At 40.3% G+C, this 21,781-nt stretch overlaps 1 protein-coding gene across 3 annotated transcripts in view; it reads left to right on the top strand.

Moving 5' to 3' along the window:
- The window catches only part of RRAS2 (RAS related 2), an 81,026-nt gene that overhangs the window by 3,819 nt on the left and 55,426 nt on the right, over positions 1-21,781 (top strand). Inside the window, exon 1 of one of the 3 annotated variants that reach the window (XM_072793986.1) lies at positions 2,606-2,764. The exons of 1 other annotated variant lie outside the window; for it this stretch is intronic. In XM_072793986.1, the coding sequence (XP_072650087.1) occupies positions 2,657-2,764 (108 nt within the window). In that variant the 5' untranslated portion in view covers positions 2,606-2,656. Of the gene's footprint in view, positions 1-2,605; positions 2,765-3,608; positions 3,732-21,781 lie in introns of those variants that run through there. One more of the 3 variants, XM_072793988.1, reaches the window with a different exon arrangement.

Consider the following 21,781-nt stretch of genomic DNA (forward strand, 5'->3'; position numbering starts at 1 on the left):
GCAGGGACTGCCATCATCTGAAGGCTCAACAGAGTTGGGTATCCAAGCCGTGTCCCATGGCTGGCAGTTGATGCTGGGGGTCTGGTGGGAGCTCAGTTGTACCTCTGCACTGCATGCTTACGTGTGGCCTCACTAGCATGGGGGCTTTGGGGTAGCCAAATTTCTTACTTTGTTTCTCCCAGAGTGAGAATCCCAGAGTGAGAATCTCCCAGCCGTGAGAGGCTGCACGGCTCTCTGCCCTAGCCGTGGAAGTTACACCGCACCTCTCTGCATTCTATTGGTCCTAAGCGAGTCGCTAGGTAGTGCCCAAGAACTTGCAGTCGTGTTCCAAAGCTGCCATAAATGCTTACTGCATGCCAGGCACTGCTCTCTGTGCTTTGTAGGTATTCACTCATTTGATTCTTACTGAAAAATCAAAAACAAAACCAAAAAACCACAACTCCTTATGATAGGTAGTCCTACTGTCCTTAGAGAAAACTTGAGGCACAGAGGTTTGGTTCTCAACATCACACCATTAGTGGAAGAGCTAGGATTTGAATCCAGACAGTCTGGCCACAGGGCCTATGGCTTTATCTATTACCCTCTACATAGAGCTGTGATTCCTGCTACATTTGGTTAAAATGCCATACACATAAAATCACTTAAAAAAAAAAGATTTATGTCTTTGAGAGAGAGAGAACTAGAGGGAGGGTTAGAGGGACAGGAAGAGAGAATGGCAAGCAGACTCCCTGCTGAGCATGCAGCCAAAGGCGGGGCTCCATCCCGGGACCCTGAGATCAGGGCCTGAGCAGAAACCAAGAGTTGGAGGCTTAACTGGCTTAAGCCAGGTGCCCCCATAATCCCTTTTCACTCGCAATCACTGAATCCCTTTTCACTCACAATCACTGGCGTGCAAACTTCCCCAATACACTCAAAATCACATGACATAATTCTTATCTTCTCAGCTTTGACTTTTGCACATGCAGTTTCCTTTCCCTGGAATACTTATAATTATTCACCTATTATTGACTTTATTATATTATGATTTATTCTATTATTTATTCTTCAGAACTTTTAGGAAGCCTTTCTTGACCACCCGACTCTGGGGTGAATGCTTCTGTTACGGGCACACATGCTGCATGGCGCTTACTAGTTACAGCGCTTATCGTTATGCCTTATCGGTTTGTTGTCTGGCTGTCTCCCCGTGGGACGCTAAGCCCCCTGAGGGCAGGGACACCGTGTTGCTTAGGAAAGCGTCTCCAGCACGGAGTACACCCAGTGCCCTGTATGGAGCGGGGACATAGTGACAAACCGACCTCCCTCTTACACTCCTCCAGACGGCGACCACATATTTCTCGCACGCAAATACAGCCACTAGCACACTCTCTGGACACCTACAAAACACCTGTCCCATTCACTCTTGTCCATGCACTGTCCATCGCTGTGACTTATTCCCCAGGCTCAGTCTCTGTCACGTTCCTCACACACCCTCAACACACACAACACTGTGACACAGCTCTGATCCTCAGTCACTGTCACACGCTGTTTTTCACACAATCACGGTCACCATCTGTAGTCTTCAAACAGGGTATTGACTCTCCTACAGAAGAGGAGTTAAGATGCCAACAGTTGTGTTTTTCACATACGCCTTCAGATACTGTATTTTTTCATCCACATAATCCTTGACAGTCCCTGACGTTACACAGTTATGGTTACACACTGTGTCCTACCCACTCCCACTGGACGCCGACTCGCCCCGCACACGCGCACACATGCGCGCGCACACACATGCATGCGCACACATGCGCGCATCCTCTATGCACACACACGCGCGCGCGGACACGCACACGCACACTCACACACGCGCACACACACGCACACCCTCCACATGCACACACGCACGCACACAGGAGCACACACACACGCATCCTCTATGCACACACACGCGCGCGCGGACACGCACACGCACACTCACACACGCGCACACACACGCACACCCTCCACATGCACACACGCACGCGCACAGGAGCACACACACACGCATCCTCTATGCGCACACACACGCACACACACGGGTGCACACACACGCGGACACACACGCGCGTACTCACAGACACGCGCACACACGCGCACACACGCGCGCGCACACTCAGTCCCGGGATCCCAGGGGTCCGGGCGCGGGGGTCTGCGGCGCCCGAACCTCACTGCCGCGCTCACACCGGCTCCCGGCTCGCCCCGGCTGGGGGCCAGGGACGCGGGGGGCGGGCTCCGCCCGGGGGTCAGCGCCCCGCCCGCCCCTCCCTCCCGCCCCGCCCGCCCCGCCCCGCCGCCCGCCCCGCCCCTCATGCATATGCAGCGGCGCCGCCCGGCAGCCCGGCCCCCAGACGGCCATTTGTCGCGGCGCTGGAGGCAGCGATCGGCAGGCGCTGCGGAGACGTGCGCACGAGCGCGCCCCGGCCGCCGCCGCCGCCGGCCCCGGTCCCCCCGCCTCGCCGCGCCTCGGGCGGGACCCGGCCAGCCGGGGCGCCGCGCTGCCGCCCGGAGCGGCCCCCGCCTCCGCCCCCGGAGCCCCGCCGCCCGCCGCCGCCGCCGCCGCCGCCCCCCCCGCCCCCGCCCGCAGCCCCGGCCGCACGCGTCCCCGAGCCGGGCCTAGGGCGGGCGGGCTCGGCGGGTGCCCATGGCCGCGGCCGGCTGGCGGGACGGCTCCGGCCAGGAGAAGTACCGGCTCGTGGTGGTCGGCGGAGGCGGCGTGGGCAAGTCGGCGCTCACCATCCAGTTCATCCAGGTGCCTGGCGCGGGCCTACCTGTGGCCGGGCGGGCGGGGGCGCGGGGGCGCGGGGGGCGGCGGCCCGGCTCTGCCCTCCCCTGCCCTGCCCTGCCCTGCCCTGCCCTCCCCTGCCCCCTGCCCCCTGCCCGCGGCCGCCGGCTCGGCGCCCTGCTCGGCGCCCCGGGAGCCGGGCTTCCCAGGAATGTGTCCGGGAGGGCGGGGCTGGCGGCTGCGGAGCGCGGACCCACCTTATCGCTCGGGGGAGGCCGTGCGGCCGCGTCGGGCTTCCTGCCGGGCGGGGCTCGGGGCTCGGGGCTCGGGGCTCGGGGCTCGCGGCTCGCGGCTCGGGGAGCAGGGGTGGGGCGGGGTGCGCGGCCCCTCGGCCCGGGCCCGCCGCCTGCAGGGTCGCGGCGGCCGCTGGGCTGCGCGTGGCCCGCGGCCGGGTCCCTGTCGGCGCTCGCGGCCCGGGGCTGCCCGCTCGGGGCGGTGCGTGGGCTCCTCTTTGTGTGCGCGCGTGTCTGCGGCGGGAGCTCTTAGGGGTCGCGCCCGGGGGACTTGGGGGCTTCGAGGAACTTAGGGACGCTCCCCGATAGCGGGGAGACCCCCTTTCCCGGGGATTCCCGGTGCCTCCCGGTGCCTCCCTGCTTCGGGCTCGGCCGAGGTGAAGTTTGGGCTGCGCTGGGTGACGAGCGCCCGGGGCGTGCCCTCCGCCTGGCTTCCAGCTCCCCGCTCCCCCGCGCCCAGCTCCTGCGGTTGCTGGAGGCGAGAGTCAGGGTGCGGGGGTGGGGGTGGCGGTGGGGGTGGCGGTGGGGGTGGGGGGCGGCAAAGGAAAGGGAGGCGGAGTTCTTTATTCTTAGGATCTGCTCCTGTTAAAGAGGTGTCAGTGGTCTTCTTCGGGGGTTTTAAGAAAATGAGAAACCCAGATGGTTGTCTCTCTGCTTTTGTCGACCTAAAAGGTGTGGCATATGCTGGAAGAGAACCAAGGGTATGAAGGATACACCCCCCCCCCACCACCACCCAGTATAACAGGCAACAAAGATAGTCTTAAGATGTCAAGAGGACCGTGAAGATGCTCTGGTGGAGAATTAATTCCCGGTTTCCGTCTCATCCATTTGTCCTCAGCGGCTTATTTCATTTCGCTCAAGGTTTGCAGTGACATTCAGAGGCGAAATACTGCTAACAGAAACGCGACTGCTGGTTACCTTTCGTGTTGACTGAATGAGCAGTAATCGCTGTGATGCTGCTTCAAGGCGTTTAAGAACTGCTGTAGCCTTTGTGTCCAGGAAGAGATGATGTTTATGTAATGAGCACTTACAGTACGGTCATTAAGTGGGTTAAAAAGAATCACACTGAGTAAGAGGGGAGAAATAAGAAAATTCTTATTTCTAGGAATAAGAGCATTGTATACAAGTTTAGCAGGCTGCGGAATCAGGGATGTTGTCATGTTGCTATTTCCCCAGGGCCGAGAGAGACTTTAACTGATGGCAAAGCAAAGACAATTTATAGCTTAACCTTTATTAGGAGGCTGTAGTTGAGGGGCTGGCAGTGGTGGTGAGGAGTGAGAGGAGAATCCTGGGTTCTGCTGTTAGGAGAGTTGTCACCTGAAAAGGTAAACTACACAAACGTAGGTCCTTTGTGGAGAGGGACCGTCTGAATGTATTTGAATCTGTTAAGGTATTGAGGTATCGGAACCTTTTGCTTTTTTTTTGCGAAATAGTTTTAGAGGCTGTTAAGATAATAATAGCAATTGCTGTTTTTAAAAATGATTCTCCAGAATTCATTTGTTAAAGAAACACCTCCTTTATGGAGAGTACCCTACTAGACGATATAAAAGAAGTAAAGGAAGCGTGAATGGATGAGAAACACATGTATATGTATACACAGAAAAAGTGAGCTTGAGTCTGTCTTGCTCTATCATTTATTGGTTGTGAGAACACTGCCAGGATATTCAGCTTCCTTGAAGTCTCAGTTTAATCATCAGTAAAATGGATAGGATCACACACTGTAATCCTTTAAAGTATGGGAATGTTCTTAGCACTGTCACATAGTATGTACCCGGTTAATGATGGCTATGAGTAGAAGGGTCTATGTGTATAATTCTGTAACACATTTAAATACAGAGGGAGTTCGGAATTGGGGAAAAGTCAGTTTGGGAAGAATTGATAAAGTACTGCGTAGGCTTGGCGGTGGGGAGAGAGAATGCATCTTATGTGAGTATGGGGGAGTTCTATGCTAGTTTGGAGAAAGAAGGCTGGCAAGGAGGGGAGCGAGAGAGGCAGAGGAGTTGGAGCCAGTAAAAGGGAGGGATATGGGCTCTGATGCCTTTCTGGAGAGATAGGAGCCAGTCCACCTGGATGGAGTCTCAACTTTGCCACTTGCTGCACGTATAATCTTGGACAAATTACTTCACCTCTCGGTACCTCAATATTCCTCATCTGTAGTCTGGGGAACTACAAAGTACCACATACCCTTGTGGTGAGAAGTAAATGAGTTAACCTGCGTCGAGGCGTAAAACAATGCCTAGTGCATAATAAGTCTACAGACAGTATTGTTGTTATATTAATCTTATATTATGGAGCTAAAGTGACTATTTATCATCTACACTTAATCGAGCCACTATTTATTGTCTGACTCTTGGGAAATTAAAATTCATTCTGTGATTGTCTAGCAGTAGTAACTGGAGGGAAAGGAGAAGGCAGGAGGATAATATCTTAAGTGGAAGTCAGTTCTCTTTGTAGATCAGGATGACACAAATTGGTTTTATTTACTTTTTAAGTCTTCTGAAATATGACACTTTTTAGTCTTCAGTATGTATTTTTCTATTCTATGATCTTGAGCAGAAAAAAATACAAGTTGGGGAATGGAAAATATAAAAACAACTTTGTCTTTTAGCCTTGCCTTTCTTTGACCTTAGGTACACTTGTGACCTATGCATATGAAGAACTGCAAGATAGGAAATTAAGGCAATAATTACTTGACATGCCTTCTCCTCCTTAAAAATGAATTTGGCAGATCATAAAATGTATAAAAATGTAAAATATGTGGAGTTAATGTTTCTGCTCATAGTTTTTTGAGAATGTTTTAAGTTTTGTTGGTAAATAGAATACCTAAATGATGAGTAAACTGTAGATAGGAAATGATCTTAACATTGTATAAAATGGAGAGAGTTTTGCATATCTGGATTCTAGGTCTCCCTACTCAGGTGATGCTGGGGAATCTCTTAATCTCCCTTAATCTTTTCAAAGCTTTAGTTTTTTTGTCCATAAAATGTTGAGTTTGGCTGAACAAATCTGCGCCTTTGAAATTCTAGGTTCTTTTTTACATAGTTAACTAGCTGTGTGTCTTCAGGCAAGTTTCTTGGGTTCTCCAAGCTTGAGTTTCCCTGTATGAAAAGGAAGACTAATAGTAATAGCTAGCACCTTTAGGGTTTTTGGAATAAATACAGGAATGCATGCAAACCATTCGGCACAGTGCCTTCTGCAGAATAATTAATAATAATTGTTACCTGGTTTTATTTGCTGCTCTTATGTTACTTCTGTATCTTGTTCTTCCAAAACAAAATTTGTAATTTCTTCATTTTTCTTTGACATATAATCTGGTCTATTAAGTTTTTAATTCCTGGCACCGTGGTGCCCCCCCCCTCCCCGTCCCTCCCCCCCAAACTCAGATTCCCCTCTTCACATGGTGTGGTATTTAGGTGATGAATGTTGATCCTGTTTTGAGTTGGGGAAACTTCGTTTTATCAGTTGCAAGTTGATTTTATAAAATGATGGAGTAATTATTGGGGTTTTGGGTTAATGCTTTACCTGCTAACTCTCAAAAGAGAGCATACACATGTTTTACAGAATCAGAGGGAGGAATTTCCCAGCTTCTAGTCTTTGTTTAGCATCCTGACTTTTTACCTGAGCAGTTTGTCAGATTTTGAGCTGTGTAGGGGGTAGTTGATTGCTCACGTGTTGTTTTAGTCAGTCTTACAACCTGTTAGTCTAGACCTGACTCAGACATTGCTTTTTACCCAGAAGTTTTGTTTTTGTTTTTGTTTTTTTTGCTGCTGAATGCTTTTTCATTGCCTTTTCCTGAGGCAGAGATCCTAGAAGAGATTCCAAGACTCCACATATTTATGATATAGTTAATTGATCCATGTGTGAAGGGCGGGAGTTTAGGTCTTGGAATTGCTGCTCTACTGCAAGGTCTTGAAGACCATCTCTGCCATGAGAAGTCACTTAAAATAACTCGTGTCTGAATTTCAAACTATAGACTTATCTTTTGTGTGCAAACTTACTGTTTTACATTTTCAGAGTAGTTTACAAATGAGTTCTTAGTAGTGAAAAATAAGGCACCTCTCCCTACGGGGGTACTTATTAGAGATTGCCTTGTTTTGGTAAACACCTGAAATGGGTCCGCTAGCAATTCCTGCATAGAAATGGTAGGCATGCAAGGAGGAAGATGGCCACTTTCTTCAGAGGAGAAGCAGAAGGAAATTCTAACCTAGGGTCTCTTAAACCTCATTCTAATGTGTGTGTGTCTCCTTTTTGGGATGGGGAAAGTTGCAGGAGTGTAGTGGGGACATTTCTGTTGAGTAGGTCAAGAATCCTGTTTTTCCCCTTGTTATAATATCATTAAAAGGCAAAGTGATGATGACAGGCAGCCACCTACTGGAATGAGATTCTTAATTAATTTACCTGTGAGGCTGAAATGTGGGTCTCTCCCAAACTTTGACGTGAAAGTAGTCGGTAATTTGGTTAGGAAATAAATTGGCAACTTTAAAAGGGTGGGGGGATGGGGTGGGAAAGGAGACTTTTTAAAAGCAGTATTGTTTTTAAATTTTTAATGATTCCTTTTTTTCTTTTTCTTTTTTTGAGGGGGCAGGGACAGAGTGAGAGGGAGAGAGAGAATCTCAAGTGGACTCCCCACTGAGCTCAGAGCCAGTCTCAGGGATTGATCTCATGACCCTGAGATTGTGACCTAAGCCAAAATCAAGAATTGAATGCTAAACTGACTGAGCCACCCAGGCACCCCTAAAGATTCCTTTTTCAAAGTAAAATTGACCTCGTAAAATTGAAACAGATTTTGTGATGCCACATGAACCAACCTTCCTTTGTTCCTTCCAGGAAAAATAGAAGTGTCTTTAGAGTATTAGCTCTATTGTGCTTGCCTTACTGGAAAAGTAAGAATGAGTAAATGATTTTCACTCTGTTGGCAAACATTGTGGAGTTAATAGTGAATCTTCTTGCAAGGCCTTGATCTTGAATTACTTTGGGTGAAGCTGCTGAGTCTGTGTTTGGGTTTGAAACTTAGTTTAAAGTAATGTCCTTGGTAGGCCTTTGATTTATTTCTACTTTGCAAAAAGGAATGACACTCAGGCTTTTATAAAAAAGACCAAGATTTATATACTCACTTATTTTCTGTGTGGTTCTGAAAAAAAAACCCAAGTATAAAGTGTCTAAAATTATGTTTTTGGAGACAGAACAAGTTCCTGTTGCCTTATAAATTATATTTTCTTTTTAGTAATTTATAAAAGCAATGTGATTGTTTATTGGTTACATAGCATTATTAAATCATAGTTTAATTAAAACTATTAGAGTCACAGAATTTTTTGTTTGGATATATTTAATATTGCCCACCAACTTGTCACCTCATATGTTGATGTTTTTTCTAGGAATAAGAGCATTGTATACAAGTAAGTACATGTTCAGTACTGCAAGTATAGCTATAAATATCAAAGTAACATCCAATGTGCTTTTTAAAAAAACTTTACTCACATTTTCCAAATGCTAACATTTTACCATGTTTGTTTTATCCCTTCCCTTATCTATGCTGTTTTTTTTTTTAAATCATTTGAGTGTAAGTTGAAGACAATGACCCCTTATTTTTAAGTCCCTCTGTGTATATTTCCTAAACACAAGAGCATTTTCTTACATAAACATAGTCTATAACCAGAGACAGAAATTAACATTGATATATTACTAATATATACAGAGCTTTTTTTCAGATTTTGCTGGTGTCCCAATAATGTGCTTTATAGGAAGAGAAAAATCTCAGGTTATGCCCTGCATTCCATTTCCATGTCTTCTTTATTTTGGAGTAGTTCTTTAGTCTTTATGTTTTAGTAGGACATTGACATTTTTTGAAGAATGTAAGTTATTTGTAGATTTCCCTCAATTTGAGTTTGTTTCCTTATGGTTAAATTCAGGTTATGCATTTTGGGGGCAGGAATAACAGAAATAATGAGTTGTTCTTAGTGTACTATATCAGGAGACATAAAATAGATGTAGATTTGAGTGGTGTGTTTATCTTTTCACTCAGTAATCCCAAATCTAGGAATTTATCCTGCAAGTATACTTCCAACAGTATGAAAATCACAGGAACAAGGCCATAGCAATGTTTGTAATTAAAAAAAATTAGAAACAATTTACAGAAGAGGAGAGGGATTGAATAAAATATGATACATCTACCCAGTGGAGCATTATGTACCTTTTAAAAAATAAAGATCTCTATGAATTGATGTGAAGTGCTTTCTAGGATAAATTGTTAATGAAAAAGAGTGCAAAAGTATCTATAATGTGCACTATACTACCTTTTGTGTAAGAAGGAAGGGGAAATAAGAAAATATGCATGTATTTTCAGCTCTGACTGGATAAATTAGAGATTAATGCGATTATTGGTTAGCCATAGGGAGTGGGTAGGAATGAGGGGGAAGGAGTAGAGGGAATGGGGTTGGTGACCTTTCTGAGGATACTTTCTGACTTTTGAACCATGTTTAATGTTTCACATACTCAGTCCATAAACAGCAGATACCAGTACCAATCAAGTGATGAAGAAAAAAACACCCTAAGGTGGAACACAAATAAATGAACTAAACCTTATTTCAAATGAGGAACATAACCACACTGAAGGGGGGAAAGAAAAAACTAACTTTTGAACTGGATGTTTGGACTATGTCCTCAGGATAGAGACAAAAAGAACTTGAAACAAACGTTGAACTCCAGTGAATAAGCTTTGTGTGTGTGTGTGTATTTGTGTGTGTCACAGAGGCATGGATTTTCAATTCTGAAATGATTTTCTATACTAGAATTAAGCAGATAAGTAAATATATTGTGGAAAATGGGAGCCAACTTTCTCACTGTTTGTTCTCACCGTGGAAAGGGGGAAAATTAGCATCAACTCTGATGCTTGATTGGAGTTGAGGATATTGGCATAAATTCGTGGTTTAAAAATTATAGATGCAGAAATTGATGCATGTGAATACATATATACACATCTGTGCATCTTTTTTCCAGCTCTAAGAGTGCATAGAAACATTGACTCCCCCATAAGCAATGAAAAAAACTAGTGCCAGATCTTGATTTCTTTTTCTTTCTTTCTTTCTTTTTTTTTTAAGATTTTTTTTATTCATGAGAGACACACAGAGAGAGGCAGAGACAAAGGCAGAGGGAGAAGCAGGTTCCCTGTGGGGAGTCTTATGTGGGACTCTATCCCAGGACCTGGGAATCATGACTTGAACCATGAATCACGACCTGAACCAGAAGCTCAACCACTGAGCCACACTGGCATCCCTTGGATCTTGGTTTCTAAATACCATTCTTTATTAATAGGAACCTCAGAGAAATGACTGATCCCAGGGCTAGGGCAGGGAAATCTAGAAGATGAGCTTGGAGCATCGTGTAGCACGTGAAAGTAAGGAAGTGCTCAAAAGACTAAATGATGGTGATGTGTCAGAGAGACACAACCAACGCAGAAGGACTCCCGTTGGCTAACTCTGGGACAGTATGACCAAATAATTATAGTATTTGATTACTATTCATAAAGTAGGAATCTATGAATCCATAAGGATAAATAAATAAATGAAGAAGGGAGGGAAGTTCTTCCTTAAGGTAGAATTCTAACTAATAAACTTAGAGGAAGTGGTGGAATTAGGAAATCACTATTTGACAGTCAGAACAATTGATTTGAGTCAGAATCATAAATAGTTGTTAAAACTAGTGGATTTGAGGGTAGCTGGATATTAACATAGTCTTGAAGTATCTGCCCATGAGATACTATTATCGAGGGGAAAATAGTAACCACTGCGGGGAAACCTGGCTGATAGCACCTTGACCAAGTGATCAAAACTAATGCTTCTGATACTGCTTTTGATAATGATAATAAGCAGTTTGTTTTACTCAGTTATGTCAACAAAATCTGGTTTTCTTAATCAATCTAGCTAGGCACTGAGTGAAATTAAGCTTAAAGAAACCAAGTTGAGGCAAAAAGGGGACCAACTCTGTTTCTGTTTGAGAAAATTTCTGCCACGTATTTTCTAGCCACGTTTCTTTCAAGGGAAAAGTTGAAAAATTTAAGTCACTACTGATTTTGGCCATGATCTTTAGCATAATGACCTCCTTTTGCACTAATCTTGTATTTTGAGATATATATATAATATATATATATATTTTTCTGTGTTCAGTGGTAGATTTGAGTGGTAGATTTTCTCTCTTCCTCTCTCTCTTTTTACAACTTAGATGTACCTTAAAATTATTCATAATCTTAGGGCACCTGGCTGGCTCACTTAGTTGGTTAAGCGTGGGGCTCCCTGCTCGGTGGAGAGTCTGCTTTTCTCTTTCTGTCTGTCCCTGCTCATGCTCTCTTTCTCTCTCTCTCTCTCTCTCTCTCACACACATAAATAAAATCTTTAAAAAATTATCATAGGGGCGCCTAGGTGGCTCAGTTGGTTAAGTGTCTGTCTTCGGCTCCGGTCATGATCCCAGGGTTCTGGGAATGAGCCCCATGTCGGGCTCCCTGCTTAGGGGGGAGTCGGCTGCTCCCTCTTCTGCCTCCTTCCTGGCTTGTGTGCACCCTTGCTCACTCTCTTTTAAATAAATCTTTAAAAAAATTATTCATAATCTTAAACATATTTTAATTAGAACATCAGAATAATAGTGTTTTATTCCCAGTTATGGGAAATAGGGAATTTAGCAGTTTCGTTTGCTGTTTCTCCCATCTCTTTCATAAATTTAGTGTCCATAAGGCAACCAAAAATGTGTATTGCAGTGTTTTTAAAAGATTGTTTTTTTGTCTGTTGCATTTTATTTGCTATTATAATAGTAAATAATGTATTAATCCCTTTCTTATGAAGGGTTATTGCTTTTATTCACCATTTGTATCATTCTAACTGGTTTCAGTGCTTACAAGTAGTCTTTATCAAGTTAGTTTTTATTTTGAATTATGACTTAGAGAATTCTTTCAAGTGCTTTTTACTGAAAAGATACCTAAGATAATATTTACTTTTTCATGATAAATTTGGCTGGATGTAAAATTATTGGGCTCCAACATTTTTGTATTAAAACAATGGAGGTATATCTTATTTGGCTAGCTAGCCTCAAGTTTCCATTCTGCAGGAATAACTTATTTTTTACTTGCGTGCTTGTAGCCTTCTCTTGTCATTGGAAATGGAAACATTTATCAGGGTATATGTAGAACTTTTTCCCTGGGAAATTGAAACCCTCTCCGATCTGGGAAGGTTTTCTTCTCCATTTTTGTATTAATTTTCTCTGTCATTTATGAAATACTTATTATTTATGCATTGATTCTCTGAAATCATACCAGATTGTGTTAATAGCAAAAGGATAAGCAAAAAGATAGTCTCCATCTAGAAAATTTGTCAAATTTCCCTTCTGTATCACTGATGAAGTTTTCTGTATGTGAAATCTAATTACTGTCTCAAACAGATTTAATGCCCTTGATATCTTAGTCTGATATTAACCAGTGATAATGTTCTCTTGTTTTTCCTTAATGCCACAAGGCTATTTTCTAAAGTTTGCTACTGTTTAAGGAAACAACTCTTTCGAGGGGAGGAGTTTCTTCTTATGTGGTAGGATAGTTTTGTTTTTTTAAGATTTAAACATTGTATTTATTCATGAGAGACACAGAGAAGCAGAGACATTAGGCAGAGGGAGAAGCAGGCTCCCTACGGGGGAGCCTGATCAGGACTGGATCTCAGGGCCCCGGGATCACGACCTGAGCCAAAGGCAGACACCCAACCACTGAGCCACCCAGGCGCCCTGGTATTGAATGTTTTAAAAATGTTGATTTTAGCTGTTCCTAGTGTTGGAGGTAAAGAACTGACCATCTTTTAGAATAACCATGGGGCAATTTGGATTTAAAATTTTTTTTTATTTGACAGAATAAGAGAGCACTAGCAGGGACATTGAGAGAGGGAGAAGCAGGCTCCCTATAGAGAGCAGGAGACCGATTTGGGACTCGATCCCAGGAGACTGGGATCATGACCTGAGCTGGAGGCAGGTGCTTAACTGACTGAGCCGTCCAGGTGCCCATCTTGGGGGCACTTTGAGTCCCAATCTTTTTTGATGTTGAAGGGCAGTTTGATACTAGGGAGCTATAATTTTTGGAGTGTCAGCAAGATTTCAACAAATGTGAAATTCTATTAAACCCACTAAGGCATTCAGTCAATTTTGAAGTTTTGGCTGAGGGGTATAATTTTGGAGAATTAGAAATGATTAAAAGGGATAGTTTTTAAATTTATTTACCCTTCAAGAGCCACTGACGAAGCTGGGAAGGCAGTGAGAGCGTGTGTGTGTGCGCGCGCATGCACACACATGCTGTAAAATGAAGATGAAGACAAAGGTTTTCTTGCTGTAAGTATAGAAATTGGAATGGCTTAGAAGCAAAAGAAGTCCTTTCTTCAGTATGTGTGTGTTTGTGTGTGTGTCTGTAATCTGAAATATGCTTATTTTATATTGTGTATAGATGTCTATGATTTCACACATAAACTTTTTTTTTGTTGTGCTTCTTAAATTTTAGAATTCAAATTCAATTAACATATAATGTATGATTAGTTTCAGAGATAGTGATCAGTGATTCATCAGTCTTACATAATACAGTGCACATTATATCACGTGCCCTCCTTAATCTCCATCACCCAGTTATCCCATCTCTCCATCTCCCTCCCCTCTAGCAACTTTCAGTATTGTGCTTTTTTAAAAAATGAGATTAATTGCCATCTATTTTTCACAATAGTACTTAGGTAATTTATATGTTATAATGTATATTTTTAATGGTATTTTAAAGAATTTTTGTGTGTGGTTTTCCAGAGTATTTACAGTATCCTTAATGATTTGTAGAAAGGAATTATAGCACTGATTTTTGCATTATTTTCTTTGGTATGAAATCTTGTACTTTTTATTCTTAATTTTTTTTTAAAGATTTTATTTATTCATGAGAGACACACACAGAGCGAGAGGCAGAGACACAGGCAGAGGGAGAGGGAGAAAGAAGAAGGCTCCATGCAGGGAGCCCAACGCGGGACTCGATCCCAGGTCTCCAGGATCAGGCCCTGGGCTGAAGGCGGCGCTAAACTGCTGAGCCACCCGGGCTGCCCAATTCTTAGATAATTTTAATTGCATTTTGGATATCTCCTTAATTTTTAAGATACATATTTGGGAAAGGATCAAGTGGATCCTTTTGTGGATTTCTAGCTTTGGGCTGTCATCAAAGAACATGACCTGTAAATTCTCTGATTTGGAATATTCAGGATTTTTAATGGCCAAATGTATCATTAATTTTTGTAAATATTCCAAGAACATGAGAGAAGAAGGAGTATTCACTTGTAGCTTATAAGGTGCAAAGTTTTATTTAAATCTACTAAAATGGAATTTGTTCATTATATTATTCAAATCTTCTATATCCTCCCTTTTATCTATTAAATCTGTGAAACTGAAATACATTTATTAAATATCCCATGAAGACTGCGTTTTATTTTTTTCCTTGTATTTCTTAGTTTGATTATTTTGATGCTATGTCCTTTGGTTTATTGAATGTTAGGATTGAATCTTTGTATCTATTAGAATTCAGTAGTATTGGGGTGCCAGGGTGACTCAGTTAACCCTCTGCCTTGGGTCAGGACCATGACCCCAGGGCCCTGCATCTGGCATCTGGCTCCCTGCTGAGCGGGAAGCCTGCTTCTCTTTCTCTCTCTGCCTGCTGCTCCCCCTGCTTGTAGTTTCTCTCTCTCTCTCTCTCTCTGGCAGATGAATGGATAAAATCTTTAAAAAAAATTCAGTAGTATCCTGTGTGGAGTTTAACCTTGATTTTGATTCCATGATATTATATTGCCATTTCTGTATGCATTTACTTCATTTATATTTCACATTTCTTCTTTGGTCATTTTCTGGTAAGCTTTTGTAAGGAGTACTTAATGTGATCAAATCTGAGAATCTTTGTCTTTTAGTAGGGAATTCAGGCCATTTACATTTATTGTGTAATTTGGTATGATTATGTATTTGGTTATGTATTTGTCAAGTAATCTAGATAAATTTGTTTTTATCCTTTTTATATTTTGTTTTAAATTTTTATTTACGTAGGCTTAAATTTGTTTTTATTGCTTTATTTCTCTTGCATTGAGAATATAAATGTAGATACTATTTTAAAAGTAGAGGTGGTTTCTGTGAAACTTATTCCTTGTGGTTGCTTTTGTCATAGTCCTATGTAATCTATGAAATCAAACACCACAGCTGCCATGTTTTTGTTTTTTAAAAAGATTTTCTAGACCTGGAACAATTCGTGCAGCTTATCTGAGAAAAGACAGCTTGAGGTAGTGCAGAGAATCCTTGTAAGTCAAGACATTTATTTAGATCTTGGTTTAGTCACTATATGACTGGCTTTGGACAAGATAACCATTCTGTGTCTGATTCACTTTGGCATCATTATTTTCAACCCTGTAAACACTAGAATGTTTAAACTAAAAGTATTTTAGTAGAGGATTTTATAGATTTGGCATATTTTGCCTGAATGTCTGCCCCTTAGTTGTATTTGTTTATACATTTTATATTTTTACATTTTTTAATTTAAATTCAATTTGCCAACATACAGTATAATACCCAGTGCTCATCTCATCAAGTACCCTCTACATTTTATGTTTTATATTTTAAGAGTCATAGACCAGGGATACGTTTGTTACATAGAAGTAATTATATAGCAAAATAATTAATATTTATTAATTGTTAGTATTAGATCTTGAACAGGATATAGTAAGTAGTTGGGGGAAAAATGAGGGTCTTAAGAAAGATGAGTTGTATCTTTTATGTTCCATAGCCTCTAGTCACTGAAGAGGACAAAGAACTGAACTGTTTTTCATTTTGGATTTCAGAATTTCTCTGTAATTAAAAGATTATTTATATGTAGCGTGTGCATATTTGAATTGAATCTTGAATTTTAGAAGTTAATAATAGCATTTAGTGTTAATGAAAATAGTCTTTGGAGAAGATAGTCCTATTTTAATTTCTTTGTGGAAATTCTGACTCAGGAAATGTAAAACAGCCTGAGAGTGAAGTCTTAAAGATTTATTACTTTTGTCTTATTTCCTGGTGGGTTTTCTTTTAATACCTTGTTTTTGGTTAAATGATGACATGTGGTTGAGATTACAACAGTCAGCAATTTGTTAGCTGAAAGGAAAAGAATAGTAAGCAAGTAGTTGAGTCAAAATGCAAAGGAAGTTTTGTGATAGATACAACATTTTAGAAATCTTGTGGAGAAGATACATGACTATGAAATTTGTGATTTTTTTTGTCCCTTTAGTCTCTGAAATTAAAGTGTGTCAATAATGTAGAGAAATTCTCCTGACATTTGTGTGCATGTGTGCAAGCATACACAGATGTGTATCTTACTCAGACTGAGAAAAAGTGAATTTAAATTTGGAGAAGAGTTCATAGGTTTTTGGAATTTAAAAAATGGAGATAAAATATAAAACATTGGACTAGGTCTGTGATAATTTAATGACTTGCAGATGTTTAAATGAATGGTTTTAGTAGCTTGAGTACTACATGAATTTATTATTTTCATATATTGGCATGGAATTTCCTTGCCAAAACTTGGTTTGAATTAGCTACTTTTTAATTATCAAGTTACTTAATAATTTCTTATAATCACTGCAGTGTTATATGATCAAACACTTTTCATTTAGTTGAAAGTTAAGAATGGAGTAGGAATTGGTGAGATGGCATAGCAGTAATTCAAACTTCATCAAACGTTGAGTCTTGGGATTATTTTCTTCCCATTACAAAGTTGATAGGTTCTGTAATTAGCAAGTGTCAAAATAGTATGGAAAATTTTGTTATAATGTTAGGTTGTGATTCTCAGTTTTTAACTTTACATTTAAAGACATTGATATTTTGTTTATTTTTTTCCTTCCTTAATTGCAAATTCTGTATTTACTTAGATTTCTCTAGCAGTTTCAGGAAGGAGCCATTGGCTGAGCTGATTAGTCAAATGAAGTTGTCTGACATGGGTTACTTTAGTTTGTGGTTTTAGATGAACAGTGCATGGTGCACAGCTGTTGCTCCAACAGCTTTGTTCCAGCTGTCTTACTGGCCTGTCACAAAATACCCCACATTCCTTTTTTTTTTTTTTAAATGGAACCCCTTGTAATATTCTATACTTTATTGCTTAAAATGGATCCTACTAATTACTTTAATGACTTCTTCACTTTTATGCCTATCCATAGCTATTTATTTAGGATGGTGCTAAAATGGATTATGAATAATAGATTTAATCTTTGTCATATTTATAATTTTTTGTTGTTAAAGTTGCAGTTGTGAAATATTTGTACAAGTTAAAGAGTTAACATTGAAAAAGGCACCAAATTTAAATAATCTCAGCAATTTGGATAATAATAATTGGTATTTGGATAGTGAAACTGGCATCTTCTAATTCCTTATTTTAACCTTGAGTTTGTATTAATAAGTTTCAACAGAATTGTAAGATGAAAAGCACAATATAGTTTATAAAGCTTATATAGTACTTATAAAGGTAGACTTTAGTTTGTGGTTTTTTGTTTTTTTAAAAGGTCATAGTTTTACATAGTCTCTACATTAATGTGGGGCTCAAATTTACAACCCTGAGATCAAGAGTTGCATGCTCTTCCGACTGAGGCAGCCAGGTGCCCCTGGTTTGTGTTTTTGATAAAGTGGTTGGACTTCAGTTCATTTTACTATCTTAAATGGTAACTGAATTATAATAGTAATGGTTTCAAGTTTTCTTTCTTTCTCTCTTTTTTTTTTTTTTTTTAATTTTTAAATAAGGAACAGGGACCTATGCAGAACATTTTGAATCAATAATGTCAAATGTATGTTGAACATATTCTTTGTGTTAGATGTCATGCTAAAAGCTTTACCAGCATTGCCTCATTTAATCTTTACAGCTTATCATTTCTTTTTTATAGCTATGGAAACTGAGGTTCAGAGGTTAAATATGTTGCTCAGGATCCCATAATAATGGCTGAGATGACTTGAATCTCTTTTCTGATAAAGCACCCATAGGTGCTAAGGGCTACACTATACTACCTTGCCTGAGTAAAATACCTTTCATGTAATGAGCTAAATTGCCTTAATAATGAAATCTTTGAGTGTTTTTTTTTTTTTCCTCAGTGTTAAAAAAAAAAAGGTTTGTGAAGCATTTTCCATTTAGTTGAAATTAGAGCTAGGATTGAATAGTGAGTGAAGTTTTGTTTAAAGTATTGCCTTGCCTCCCTTTTTGCTCCCCTGCCTCCTTGTGACCGATGTCCCATTACTCCTGCACATGCTGCCTCAGCTACTGCTCTCTCCAGACCTGGCAACTCCCAGACACCTGTGCATACCTATTTGAAATTCCTGCTCTTACACAGTATTATGTCTGAAGAATCACAGTCTGATCACACTTAGTCATAATCTGTGTGAAGTACAGATCCATGACTCTTCTGAACCTCTATCCTTTACCAAGTATGCCCTTGTATCTGACTAATTCTTAGTCATATTTCTAGATGTGACTCAAGGTTCATCTCTAGGCCTTTCCCTAGGGAATATCCAGATTGGAATAGGTGCCCCTCCCATAGTATCCTATGCATTTTTTTTTTTTTGTGAATGTTCTGAAAGTTATGGAAGTAATGACCCATTAGTGTTTTTCCTGAAGAACAAAGAAGATCGTGAGGCATTAATATAACCTTAGTACAGTTACTAAAACCAGGAAATTGTAATACTGTTATCTAACATACATTATTTAAACTTAGTTGATCCAATAATGTCCATATAACAAAAGAAACATTTTTTTTGGTCTAGGATCCAATCCAGGATTGCACATTGCACTTATTTTTCATGTCTTTTTAGTCTTAAAGTTATTTGTAAAATATTCCACAGTTTGTGTTGTCTGATGTTTTCTTTTAAGAATCAAATTGTGTAGTTTTGACAGAAATATCACAAAGGAGAAGTCTTCCTCCAGTACCTCATATTAGGGAGGCACATGTCTGTTTTTCCCAATGCTGGTGTGGAATCTGACCACTTAGTTAGCCACTGTTAGACTGTTCCCTTTGTGATTAATAAATATCTTGTGGATAGAGATAGATACCAAGGCCAGGTTAATAACTTGTTACTTTTGAACCTTTGAGGTTATATCTCTAAATGTCCCACTCTTGTCTTTTCTTCATTTCCTAGCTTGCTTCTTTGTCTTCCATCTTGTACTTGCTGTCTCCAGTTTGCATTTTGTGACAGGGATTTTTTTTTTTAATACCCTCAAAGAATGCTTGATTTATAGTCACATTTTATTTAGGGGCAGAAGCCCCCAGTTATACTATATTTTCCTTATTCAGTGAATGGATCTATATCTTGTTGGCCTTGGTTTCTTCATCTGTGAAATGGAGGTTCCAAAATAGATTTTATCAGGTAGCCGGGTGGCTCAGCGGTTTAGCGCCGTCTTCAGCTCAGGGTGTGGTCCTGGAGACCCGGGATCAAGTCCATGTCGGGCTCCCTGCATGGAGCCTGCTTCTCCCTCTCCCTGTGTCTCTGCCTCTCTCTCTGTGTCTGTGTCTCTCATGAATAAATAAATAAAATCTTAAAAAAAAAAAGATTATATCTAGGGTCCTTTGAGATTCTCCAGTCCTTTGACACATGACTTTATGAATTTTTAAAAAATTAATTAGATTGTTTTATCTTGTTTGCCCTTTTTTCCCTAAGGTTTTTAAGAAGTTGTCTTCATACTTCTTTCTATACAATATACAATATCTAAATGTCTCATTGCTTTGGCTTACTTTGGCTTACTTTGATGGGGGCCATGATATTCTTTGCACCTGCATTGATAATGCCTCTTCCCAAGGTGGAAGACCGAGTGTGGTATTCTCTTTTGGTGAGTAGTGAACTAATTCCCACAGCATTCAATAAATAAATCCTGTCATTCCATGGAGTTTTCTAAATTGCTTAAAAAATAAGAGAAGAAGAAAAAAAAAATAAGAGAAGAAAAAAAACCCGTTTGGTCCAATAGTGTTTATTACTTTAAACACATGATTTATGTGTAACTTCTTTTGGAGGGTTTATAGAGTTTCTAATTATTATAATTTCTAAGGAAGTGAGAATCTTGATTCATTGTGGAATTTGGAACAAGTTAGTTGTAGAAGTTAATTTCATTTTAAATAGTCAAAGAGTTGTGTTATTTCAGCATTGTTAATACTTTTAAAGTTCTGTAGTAAAAGCATTACGTTATTTAATGAATTGTAAAAAATTGCTTAGCCACATTTTAGCTTTTTAGAATAATTCCTAAGAGTTTTTATAATACTAAGAACTCACTGTTATGATCTTTTGCATTTGTGTAATACTTTAGTTTTCAGAGAACTTTTATGTACATGATTTCCTTTTAATACCAGCAACAACCCTTTATGACGACAAGGTGGTGATCATGGTCATTGTTATTTCCATCCTAGAGAAGAGGAGATAGAGATTGGGAAGAAGTGATTTGCCCAAGGTCTTTTAGCAAGTAAGCAGCGAAGCTGGGAATGGTTTTCCCAACGCCTAAAATACATCAGTCTTCTTACTATAGACTGAATATTAAATTGGAACAAGAATGCCAACACCTACTGGAGGGGAACTGAAAGGAGTGATAATTCTCATTTAATGGATGAAATTCTCTTACTTGTTACAAGTATGATTCTAGGGGGAACACTGAATTGGGGAGAGGGGGAGAGAGAGTAAATGAGGTTTCATCAGAAGCACACTTGATGAGTTTCTACTACAACTGGATGAAGGCATTGTTGAAAGCTACTGTGGGGACAAAGATTTGTAATGCATCCTTTCTGTAAGTACAGTTTAGAAAACTGACAAACAGCAGATTTAGGTTCTGTATTGATTACCCCTTGGGTAGGGTCGGGGAAGAGGGGGGCATATGATTGTTGAGGAACATATAAAGGTCTCGAGTTGCTAATATCTTATTTTCTAAGTTGGGAGGTAGGTATACATATCCTTAATATTTTTTCTTCATAAAAAACATTTTCTGAGTTATAGTTAATGACGAACAGTAATGTGCTCTGAATTGACTTAAATTATGTAGTCAAATGGAAACTTAGCTTTTCATTTGATGTTCAAGGTATCATGACTTGGTTGACAAGACACAAGTGTGTTCTTCAGGGGTTTTCCTTCAAGATGGGAAACTATTTTTTTTCCCTGACTATTCAAACAGCAAATAAAAGTTGAGTATAATTCTTATTAGAATAAAATGTTCACATTTGAATTTGTGAACAAAACTGTTTCCTGTAGATTTGTGTGTATTAGTGTGTTGTGATTTGCTTCTAAAATTACCATACACTGTTTTTGAACATTTCTCCAAAGCACTGTCTCTGATTTCATGTTGGTGGTTACAGGAACTGATGATTAATTTTGCCTTAAATTTCCTGTATGAAGAAGTGATACTTTAACTTTTCCCATCACAAAATTCTTAATACTATTTGTAGATCTACAAAATAAATGCTCACATAATGTGATTTTAGGTAGGTGTGACTAAGTATAAAAGAAAATCTGGAGTATCATATACTAGACCTGTGTTCTGTGCTGTACTTTTGACAGTTTTGGCTCATACATAAAATGGATAACTTTTAGACTGAGAACATGTTTCATGAAGAGTTGATAATTTTGGGAGGGGGGAAGAATTATTTTAAAAATGTGTTACCCTTTTGGTGGCCTTGTTGAATGAGAGGAACTTTATTTCCAAGTTTGGTAGATGATCATGGGGTAAGAAAAAATGCTCTTC

The sequence above is a fragment of the Canis lupus genome, chromosome 23, assembly GCF_048164855.1.
Source record: "Canis lupus baileyi chromosome 23, mCanLup2.hap1, whole genome shotgun sequence".
Classification (NCBI taxonomy): domain Eukaryota; kingdom Metazoa; phylum Chordata; class Mammalia; order Carnivora; family Canidae; genus Canis; species Canis lupus.